General features: G+C 31.3%; 1 protein-coding gene across 1 annotated transcript; it reads left to right on the forward strand.

The window, feature by feature from the left end:
• The first annotated feature begins 929 nt into the window (after positions 1–929).
• Positions 930–2,468, forward strand: LOC127719143 (E3 ubiquitin-protein ligase TRIM33-like). Its single transcript, XM_052225166.1, has one exon. It carries the CDS (start codon positions 930–932, stop codon positions 2,466–2,468), a length of 1,539 nt encoding a protein of 512 aa, XP_052081126.1.
• Positions 2,469–12,622: the final 10,154 nt, after the last annotated feature.

The following is a 12,622-nucleotide window of genomic DNA, read 5'->3' on the forward strand; positions in this document are numbered from 1 at the left end:
ACCGTCAGTGTACCTGATTAAAGATTTTCCAAGGCAACGTTAATTACGTAGGTTTATGACGTTATGCGTATTCCCGCTATTTCTTGTTCTTCTTGTTATCGGTGTATTTTGTCTCTTCTTTTTGTTTTCGGTGTATTTCTCTAGTAAACTTTCTTGAATATTTTAACTTATGAAAATAATTAAGCATCTGCAAAATCATATGATATCGGTAATATAAAAAGAGGGAGCAGTTTTAGAAGTATCTTGAACAAATACTAGAAAATTGTAGGATAAACAGTCATATAATAAAACAATTGTTGACCTAAGATTTTAGTTGATACAATGATTTATCAACCCCAGAGATATTACATTCACCCTTAACCGTCGGCCTATGTGAAAATCATATATCTGGGGTTGATTAATCATTGTATCAAACTTAACAAAAGTCAATACATGTAATTGTATAATATCAACAGAAGTCAATGAGTTGTTTGATTTTTATTTTAATAAAATTTACTGTATTATTGTCATGTTTGTTTCCTGTAATGTTAACATACTTTCAAATAGTGTTATCTTAATATTAAATTGTGAACAAGACTAAAAATCAAAAAATGATTTGCATGATATCTTTTACATTTGTAGTATCTGTGTGATCGAGAACGTTTGAATACAAATTTGCATTGTATCATGTTGATAATAGTTCGCAAGTCAGTCATTGAATCTATTGAAACTTAATTGTGTGTATTTATTGCTGCGATACTGAACAGTTCACAAAAATGAGAAATTAGCTATTGCAGTTTCAGGAGATATGTTACATTCCATTAATGATATCAAAACTTAATATCTTGTTTTTTTATCATTCGTGCAGTACAAGTCTTTTTTCAAATTGATACAAACCTTCTGAATTTACATTATATATACTTATCATGCTTATTTTCTTTCTGTAGGCGATGTCTGCTGTTGTAAATATTGAGGAGTTAAAAAAACAATTCTTGGAATGTCCAATTTGTAATGAGCTTTTCAATGACACCAATCGGCATCCTCGTGTATTGCCATGTCTTCATTCATACTGTTACACGTGTTTGAAAAAATTGATTGAACAATCAAAATACACGTGCCCACTTTGCAAATTTGACTTCTTTGTCCAAAATGTAAGCGTTGATTCGTTTTCAAAAGATAACACACGAAGGGATCTTTTAAATTTTGTCCGGGCTGGTGACCACAAATCCGAAATACAATGTGATGAATGCGAAAATGAAAAAGCCTTTTCACGTTGTAAAGATTGTTTCAGATTCATATGTAAAACATGTCTAGCAGCACATAAAACAATGAAGACATTCAGTGGCCACGAAGTTTTTGCCCTAGATGATTTTGAATTATCGATGGAACATGTTTCTGAATTTAGACATGCTGGAATGTGTTCATTGTCAAACCATCAGAAAAATCCACTCACTTTGTTTTGCGCTGGTCCTCAGTGTCAAAAACCTATATGTTATTCTTGTTGTCTTACAAGCCATATGCCAACAGATAACAAGAAGCATATCACAAGGGATATTGAAGAAGTCTATACTGAAAAAGTTAAACGTATGATAGAGAAAAAAGACAAAATACTCAAGACGGAGAGAGAATTGGTTGGACTTTCAAAAAGAATCAATGAGCAATTAGATAGGCTTGCAGCAAACGCGGATACTACAAAGAAAGAAATTCAAGCAATATTTAAAATAGCAGTAAAAATACTGGAGCGTCGAAGAGATCTCTTAATAGAGAATACTGATAAGCTGACAAAGGACAAAATCACTCTTTTAAAGAAGCAAGATACAGAAGTTATCAATTTCATTGAAACCATCAGGGACGCGTGTAGATTTCTTGATCAAACTGTTGCTACCAAAAATCAATCAGCATTTCTCCTTCTTTCAAAAACCATCTCAAACCGATTAAACCATTTACTAAACACTAACTGTGATACCGAACCACGCGACTGCAATCCTGTTTTATTTTCCAAAGCAAATTTAGGAACTAAATTGCAACGATTTGTTGATACATTTGGAAATATATTTTCGTCGTTTGCATTTGGCCCTAAAACAAAAGTCACATTTCCAACAGCAATTGAGACAGAAAAAGATTTTGACATTATAATTGAACTTTTTGATTACTATGATGCACAGGTATTAGATGAAATGATAATTACTTGTGTACTATTTGAAACGGCGGACGCACCTCTGGCATCCGTAGGAGAATTGTCATTTACTCATATGGAAAATGGAAAATATAAAGCATCTTGTAAAATAATGGATACTGGTATCCAGAGAATTATTAAAGTAGGAGTGATGATGAATAGTAGAGACTTTTATGTCGTTGAACTGAAAACAATGATTGAAATTAAGCCGAAAGAACAGCAAACAAATAGTAAGATTAAAATTATTCACTACCTTTGTACACTGGGTATAGTATATGCCTTTGACAACTATAGTCAGATTCTATTTTATTGAATACATTAAAAAAAAAATCGACCTGATCTTAATCAAAATTGTCAAAATGATTTAACGTATAGTTATCAAAGATTGGAACATACGTCAATGAAACAGCAACAAGGTTTAACAAATGATTTTTTAGCTTCTTGTGCCTTTTTTAGTTGTTATGTGTAAGTTCTTGCCAACAACCATGCAGAACACTTAGGCTTTAAATGTAGAACTGCATCACATTTATTTGAAACAATATGTTTCTGATCAACAAGTAGATATTTAGTTGATTTCCATCAAACATGACTTTTAATCAATCATCAGACATCAAGTAATATGGGGTATGAAAACTGAAACAATAATTGTAGAACATTTAGTTGGCTTGATTAACCTCCTTTATGTGCGCTTAGTCTCACAGTTTAGAAAGTAAAATCGATTTAACATTTTTGGACACCAAAATAAGTGTGACTAAACTATTTTGACTTTCTCAAACTGCAATATTTCATACCGTTCATGCTACCGTCAAATCAAGTGACACGTTTCGTTTGATAATGTCATCACAATATCTTGTACCTCCCTATGAGCGAGTCCCATTGATTGGTCAATTGAACGATTGATTTGACTACTTTTATTACTTGGTTTCAAAAGTTTGGGTTTTGATATTCCTCAAAGGAAATCCAGACGAGCGCTTCGGCACACGAAACTAGTGAAGAGTTAGTTCATTTTGGACATACCTATAATTCTAGTAAATTGAGCCATACTGCTTCAATCTGAATTCTTTGTAAGGAAAGGTTATTCCCTCAACGGAGAATACCGCATATGTAACAGGTTTTGAAGAAGAAGAAAAGTGTAATTATCTTATTTTATGTTTTAACAAGAGATAGCTGTGTTACGCAACAAGGGTTGAATAACAATACAGGAAGTAGAATACTATCTACCATAAAGTCTGAAAAACATCAATGTTGTTTGTTGAATTGTCATGATAATAACAAGTTTATGGTCACAAAATTGAACTTCCTTTGTTTATGTTGTCTTTAATATCCCCAGTAATTACTATTAATCCAGAAGTTTCGGAATTTGATTAAAAAAAAAAAGATTTTGGCGGTCAGAGATGTTTGAAAAATAGACAGCTTTTTAAATTACCAAATGATGACGATTGAGAAAGCCAAGTAGAGATCGAAGAGTAGGGTGCACTAATTCTTTTTTTGTTCGGAGGAGTAAGTTTGAGGTGTATTAAACTGTGCCAACTTAGCAAAAAGAGAGCCGTTTTCCGATGGAAAAATAAAAACGTATTCTTGTGTGTGACATAGTGTCTTAGTCGTGTAGGTATTGCATTATATAATTAGTTTTAATTCGGAAATTGTTACCAAAACTCTTTCAAATAAAAACATTCACCTGACACCTTGAAAGTAATGATTTTGTTCTACATGTTCTATGAACAAGTCTTTTTGTCCTAATTTCTTTTTAATATGCAAAGTTTGTTTTCTTCATTGAAATTGTTGGTTTGTCTGATAGAAACTTCTGAAATTCTGCGCTCACCATCCCTAATTTGTTAATCAAAGCGATGTGTCAGTATTTTATAATTGATCTTTTAAGTGTTTTCAAGATTATATATCCAAACAGAAAATCAAGGGATAGATGATAGACAGGCTGACCGTAAGTTTTATAGAAATGTTATCTTTTTTTAAGACAAAGCAATTACATCTACAAGTATTTGATAAAAACACATTGGGAAGCAGTAATCAGTAATAAGCACTGAACTAGTATACATATTTGTTTAGGGGCCAGCTGAAGGACGCCTCCGGGTGCGGGAGTTTCTCGCTGCATGAAGACCCATTGGTGGCCTTCGACTGTTGTCTGCTCTATGGTCGGGTTGTTGTCTCTTTGACACATTTCCTATTTCCATTCTCAATTTTACATCAAATGTTAAAATTAAAAAAAGATTTAAAATATGCCAAAAACTACAGAAAACAATATGATTTGTTAAATATATAAACAAAACATTAGAATAATATAGGCAAAAGGGTTTACCGATGTTTCAATTGCATAAACTGAGTATAAAAAAAACAAGATTACAAACACAAACTGTGGATATCGTTTGAAACAAAAGGAACGAGACCGGGTGCTTCGACAGGTTATGTGTCAACTGCTATACCTGCATCAACCGACATGCGAATATATACTCAGTAAAACTGTAACAATCATGTAATAGACACTATTGATCAAATTACAATATAAAAACCAAAGAACAACAATTATTGCAAAATATGCCAAAAACAATTAGTTCATACCAAGCTTTTTAAAATCTGCAATTAAAAAAAAAACGTGCACGTGTTATGACGTAGATGATGTAAAATACCGTTAAATCACGTCTCGTTTGGTATCATTCCGATATCATCTAGTTCCATTTGAGTTAATCTTATTGGTAGGTCAATGGGTCGATAATGGATTTGGTATTAAGAAACAATAATTATTGCAAAATATGTCAAAAATATATAGTTCATACCAAGCTTTTTAAAATCTGCAATTAAAAAAAAAATGCACGTGTTATGACGTAGATGATGTAGAATACCGTTTAATCACGTCTCGTTTGGTATCATTCCGATATCATCTAGTTCCATTTGAGTTAATCTTATTGGTAGGTCAATGGGTCGATAATGGGTTTGGTATTAAGAAACAATAATTATTGCAAAATATGCTAAAAATATATAGTTCATATTAATTTTTTTTAATCTGCAATAGAAAACAACGTGCACGTATTATGACGAATTAAGGCACGGGAAACGTTTAACTTAAACATTTCCTTTTAGGAAATAATATAACATGCTTTTTTTTCATTCATCCCAAAATACTGCCGAAAAACATCCCTTTTTGCATTGACTATGCTAATAAGCGTTCGGCATATTTATGTTTTGGTTGTTTCACAATAAGAAAACAAAATGGAAAATTACGACCTTCAGCAATGTACAAAACCAAAACCGCATGTCAAACTATATGTACTGAAAAATGTTTCAATCTTAGATGCATGTTTTGTTGTGTTTCCTTCGGTTTTAGTTTGTAACCCGGATTTGTTTTTGTCTCAATCGATTTAGGACTTTCGAACAGCGGTATAATACTGTTGCCTTTATTTGTTTATAAGTTGTTATTGGCTTTGAACTAGCTGTCAGTTATTGTACTTAGTGTCTTTGTTGTTGTTGGGATGATTAGATATCCTGCCACGTAAGGTTTGTATTTTTGCTAGACGTTTTCTGCCTAGTCTCGATCTGATTAGTTAAGCCCTTTCCGACTGATTATTATGTGGTAGTACTATTACACACCTGTCCCATTTTGTATGTGCCTGTCCCCATTCAGTAGCCAATGATTCAGTGGTTGTCGTTTATTGCTGCAAATTACATTTGTTTGTAGTCATTGCTTTGTACATGATTCATACTGTTAGATTTTTCGATTAAACAGTTTCACATTTGTCATTTCGGGTTTTTTTATATGTGACTATGCGGTATGGGTGTTGTTCATCGTTGAAAGCCATACGGTGACCAGTTCACTACTGTGTCAATAAGTCTCAGGTGGCAATTATACCACATCTTCTTATTAATATGATAAAAGACTTGTAAAATGCATTGGGGGTTGGGGGTGGGGGGGGGGGGGGGTGGGGGGGGGGGGAGTGGGGAGCTCAGTATTTTTTCAGAATTGAAAATTTAATTTTGATTAAATCAATAACTTATATATTTACATAGTATTTGTATTTGACAACTTATTTGAATTTCGAATTTCATTGTTTTCAAGAAAAGTTACATTGAACAGCGCATAGTGGTTGTTTTCATTTCACTTTTGTACATTGATGAATCGTTTTATTCAAATTTCCTCTGAAATAAGATGCACAAGAATTCAGACTAAGGCATGCTTGTGTAGCACATTCTGAAATTGTCCATACTATTTGTATTGGTACTTTTAATTAATTTGTAGTCGAAAAAAAGTAATAACATCTGACTATTGCCCAGATTTACATATGTTTTCTATAGGCATCTATTTACGATCAAATACACAGTTGACATATCGGTCTAAGTAGTGAGCCGCCATATTCTTTGGCGGGAATCCATAAATTTCTGATTAATGCAATGCAATCGATATGAAAGAACACCTACCTCAAAAACTCAATTCTAATGATATATTATCCAAATTGGAAACGTAAAAGTAACGGAATTACCTTCAGGTTGAGAGTTGTCAATCGTTTGACGTCATGTTTTGTCATGATATAAATACGCAAAGATCATTCATGAAATTTCAAGGAATTTTATTCTATAATAAATTTATACATTGTTTGATGCTCTGATGCATGTTTTCTATTTGTGATGCATAAAAACAGTTCTGTAATGCTTTTGCTTCATTATTTCAATTTCTTAGCATCCCAGTAACAAATAGATATATTCTTGACTTTACTGTTCGTGATATCCGTTGAAATCATATTATATAAAAGTTGCAAAATATAAACAAAAATACATTTTTTAATGCTTCTGTTTCCAGTTTCACGTATGACAATAGACACTACGACACTTACCAGATATTGGAATGATACAAGATAAAAAGGTGATTTTTTAAATTATTTTACTTTTGATTTCGAGACAGCAATAACATGAGGTTTTTGATGACGGAAAAGTGAAAAGAAGTACTTGATATCCAAAAGTAAACCAATGATATATAGCAGAAAAGAACAAAATACAAAGCGTGTTTCTAAACAATCATAGTTCAAACAAAGACATGCAACACGATTGATGCGAGTAGCTACATATGTTCCTATTTTTCTGTTGTTGTCTTGTATCAAGATTTATACTTTTTGTCAAATGTCTGACGGATCGATATCAATTCAAACGAACTGAAAAACTCAGTTTTTCTAGGAAACCGTAATCTGTAACATCTAGAACATATCTATTGGCAGTGAGCCTATTGTTATCAAAATTGTTAGATCTAAAACATGTTACAATCTGTTCTTTATAGTTTCAAAAAAATGTTTTGCGTTTTTATGTCAAATGCTTTATCTGTTTATTTATCTGTTTATTTTTGTTATTGACCTTTGTCGATATAACTACTAGTAAACTGTCAGTTTCCGGGGTTAATACCGATAATAATTATGATGTATACCAATTTTTCCTGCATTATCCGTTTATAAAAATTCATATTATAAAATTATGTTTTCTTCGAGCAAGTTAGCCTAAGATAACTACTTGTAGAGACTTTCCAAAAAAATTTCACATCGTTTTATTGGCAAATTAAGTGAAGCGTGTCGTAATAACTTATGATTTCCTTTTTCATTCCTTTTTATGATGTGTTGATTTGGCGATTAAAGGCGGGGTTTAATGTCCAGTGTCTTAAAATGAAAGGGAAATTTATCTCAATTATTTTACGCTTCCGGAGCACCTGTGATCACCCCAGTTTTTTGTGAGGTACGTGTTGCTCAGTCTTCAGTTGTGTTTTGTATACTATCATTTTTCTGTTTACTTTTTCTTTTTTAACCATGGCGTTGTTAGTCTATTTTCGACTTATGAGTTTGAATGTCTCTGTGGTATCTTTCGCCTCTCTTTTATATTTAACGACTCAAGTTCGTAAGATAATAAGACCAAAGCTAGTATATGTAATTTATATATAAAAGGCAAGGATACATGTACGTGGAAAGATTTTAAAAGAGACATATTCAGGGAAAATTTCTACATTTCATTGTATTTGCCAAGAACGTATTTCTTTAACAAACCATAGCCTCTTGACATTTCAAAAATATTATGCAAATTTTCATAGTTTATATCAAAGAACAACTGTCAATATAATAATAAATAAAATGCATGGAATCGAAGAATCGAAGAATAAACCGATCAATGTAACGGTTCGCAAGTTTGGCAGAATTTTTAATGGTAGGAAATATTTCGTTAGCAACGATCTCTAAAATCATTTCTTATAAATCTTAACATTTCATATATAACACAAACTAACATGAATATAGGTAACAATGTACTCAATAAAGTTACATGGGCACAGCCATTCGTGAAGGGAACATGCCATAGAGATGAAAATAGCTGGCTATCTGTGATTGGTTGTTATATCATTTATATATTTTTCTCCTGGAAAGCATTATGAATAAAGTTTCATGAAACGCAAATTTGTCCTCAAATGTATATGATTAAGGGCCGGAAATGTTTGTTTTATTTTGATCAAAATTAGGGAAAATGTTTTGCGAAATCGTAAGTTATCGAAAAAAAAAACCCGAAAATTCACCAAGAAAAGCCATGGGACCATATATTTTAAGTGTGGTAAAATCACAAATAGATATCGAGCTCGAATTAGACAAGAGCAGTTTTTCCATAAATAGTTTTTTAAAAACGCCATTTATGGAGATAATTGCTAAAATTAGCATTGCCGGCAAAAGGGCCAACATTTAGTACTTTATATTCTGAAATGGTTTCAGAATATGTCAAAAATGGTGTTCAAAGAAAGAATTCGACATCAAAAACGCTTTACTAGTGATGTGATATGTGTGAATAGCTTCGTTTTCATGCTATAGTCTGTTTCTTATTTGAATTCAAAATACGGGTAGGTACAGAATTACAGTCGCCTTGGTGTGTCTTTTCTGTTTTTATCCAAAATTTGAGTGACAGGCTTGTTAGACAGATGTAGGCCTAACTATTGGCGGTACTTGTTAGATCTCGACACATCACGTGAAACAGAAATCTTCGGATTTAACCCTCCCCCTTTTTGGTAAAAATTGCTCTAAGGGTAATTTTTATAAGCGGAACGTTTTCACATCATTCAAAACAATACCCGGACTACTTGTATAGCTAATATAAACCACCAGAAGCTGTATTTTATGAAAAGAAGGTAAAGTGTGCACATTTATCGGATTTTGCAAACTATAGTCCGTTTCAAATAGTTGTATTCATTTTATATTGAACTGGTCCGAATTTTTATTTTGGTTTTCGGCACAGCGTCACTCAAATTAAATTCTTTGTTGATAAATAGTTTATTAAAAAAGCCATTTATCATGTTTATGGAGAAAACATTGCTAAAATTAGCATTGCCGGCAATGGGGCCAACATTTAGTACTTTATATTCCAATGGCAACAGTAGTATACCGCTGTTCAAAAGTCATAAATCAGGGTTACAAACTAAATCCGAGGGAAACAAATCTATTATAAGAAGAAAACAACGGAACAGCAGAAACACTGAAGTGCAACAAAAACAAACGCCAATGCAACATACATAGAAACGAACTATTTGATAACAACTGCCATATTCCTGACTTTGCACAGGACATTTTTGGAAACAAAATGGTGGGTTGAACCAGGTTTTATGGCTAGCCAAACCTCGCGCTTGATGCTAAAATGGCAACATTACATGACAGGAATACATTACAAATAGATGCAAGAATAAATGGTTGATTGTGAAAATATGTGCATATCATTACATATATTTTTTAAACATTCATATATCATATTAATTTTAATATTTCATCTTTACGACCAAAGTAAAATATTTTGAAAGCCAAGGATTTATAAGAACCTAAACAGTTGAAGAACCTTATGACCAAAAAAGGACATCAAAATAATAATCAAATTCATCTGGGGTCAAGTTAGCCTAAGTGAGTTGTTACCTTACTTTCTTTAAAATATATCAATCAATAAACGGAAAATTTATGAAATTTATGTTATAATTCTTGTCCTTATTACTGATACCGACGCGGACAGGTATTCCACCAGCAGCGGTATCGACAAGTGCTATAAAAAGATAAAAATAACTCAATATAAATCGCATGCGTCAAAATCGCATTTTCGGATTCATATTTGTACCGAATACATCTAAGGTCGACCTTCACTGAATGAGTTGCAACTATTGTTTCTTAATAACTAAGGACTTCTACAAAACATGTAATGATATGCACATATTTTCATAATCAACCAATCAGGGTAAGGATTTATAATAATAATTTCAATAATTTTCTGTGTTTGTTGGGGTTGTAAATATTTCTTAAGCCCAGTTTCTTTAAACATTTTTATATTTTTCGTATATTACGAAAAATACTTAGATATTAATCAATTAAATTGCACGTATATTCATAAGCAAACAAGCAAGTTAAAAAAAATACATATATCATTTTCACATTAAACAACAATTGTAGGTCGGTAAATTTTTCAAAAGTAGTGGTCTTTAATAATTGCAAATGAGCTTATCGGTGCGTTTACTCCACTGACTCATTCCAAACTAAATAACGATCGTTAAAAAGTGAAAAGCCGAGTTCACTCATAATTAAATCTGTGAAAAAAATCTATGTAAATTATAATTAAGATAAAACGCAATAAACTTACCCTCAGGTTTGAACAATCATCAACAATTAAGGGTGTATTTTCAATTCGTAGGAATTCATATGTTTGACTTTATAAAGTCGGATCATGACGCTTTCCATATTAAAATTTCATGGATACAAATTTTATAGAAGTCCTAAATTATTTAATGAATTTCACATACTAACTTCAAACAACAAAACACGATAAAGATTTGCAAATATTATTTTTACGACTTTTGTAATAGGAGTAAATGTTAAAAACATAGCAGTCTCTAATAAAAACAATAACATGTTTGATAATCGTAAATGGTAGATTAGAGTTTCCGGTGGTTCCAGCGGATATATAAGCAAATTTAGAAATTATACAACAACTTTTTTTTTTTTTATTGTTAAACCGATTGAAAATGTAATTATTATATTTATGTTTGACACAATTTTATGTTTAAGTATTCGGTAACCCATTGTAAATGTTTGGCACCTTGATTACTAAAAAAATGCATTTGAATATTCTTAGCATAAAAGTATTTTTTTTATCTATTGACTTACTATATTACTATATCTAACATTCGGAAAGGACATAAATGAACATCGACCGCAAACATAGAATTTCTCACAATAACTTATATTTTAAGCACAGGTAACATACTGTTGTGACCAATAATTGCCTTATACTTATACACATGTGCCGTGTTTAAAATTATATTAAATTTATATATCTTTACAGTTTGTTGTATATTTTATTTCTCCTTCCAATCTATCGATTGAGTTAGAAAATAACTCTACGGTAATTTAAGCGTGGCCTATGTAAAGCGTAGATTTTACTGTCGCAGTTTAAATTTAGCTAGCAACGCGTGGCCGAGATATGGAAACGTATATTTGCGACAGTAAACTCTGGTTTTTGAAAGACAAGCTTGAAAAACCTTTTCATCTCCATCATAATGGCCAATGTAAAAATTTCCATTGAGTAAATATTTTTAGATTTAGATTAAAATTTTTGGCCAGGTTTTTAGACAAGAATAATAAAGTGCTATGGAAGTCTATATTTAAATACTTTATTTCAAAACTTTTTAATATGAACTTATCAGAAGAAATATTATTCATGTCTTTACGAGACCACTTGAAATGTATTCCTAATTTTTATAAAGAAATTTTTAAAGGTTTTGATCTCATAAGATATGATATTGAACTTGATCTTAGCACTGAAAATATATACGATCAACCTTTATTTTGTATCCAAATGTGTTGTATGATGGAAAAACTGTAAAATGATATGATTTTATAAATGCTGGAATTGTTCAGGTAAAAGATATATTTTATGAAGTTACGGAATTTTTTTTACCAGAAATGGCTATAGTTTAGATGATACAAAATGTAACTTATCATTGTGATAATAACAATATTGTAAAAAGATATAATATTTTAAAGTAATATTGTCTAAAAAATTGACTGAAATTGTTCATAAAAATGTTCATAGAAGAAATGTTTCTCGCTCTAGAAATATTAATGTTATTTTTTAGAACAAATTGTCAGATTTTTCTATGTGGTCTACAAAAGAATTGTATTCATTACTTACTAGTAAACTATGTCAGCATCCTGTTTGCTACAAAAAGTGGACGGAGGTTTTTGAGATTGATGAGAATGATCTTTGTTAAGTGTGGAAAAATGTCAATTTTTACTGGAAACCATCTATATCAATGGATCTAGATTTCAATCTAGCACATCATTGTATTTTCACTAATTCTAAACTTATGACTGTGAAGCTTATTAATTACAATGTATGTGATATATGTGAAAAGGAAGTAGAAAATATCACTAATTTATTTTTATTATGTTCTGAACGAGTAAAATTTCATTAGTTTCT

The sequence above is a fragment of the Mytilus californianus genome, unplaced genomic scaffold (assembly GCF_021869535.1).
Source record: "Mytilus californianus isolate M0D057914Y unplaced genomic scaffold, xbMytCali1.0.p SCAF_10, whole genome shotgun sequence".
Classification (NCBI taxonomy): Eukaryota; Metazoa; Mollusca; class Bivalvia; order Mytilida; family Mytilidae; genus Mytilus; species Mytilus californianus.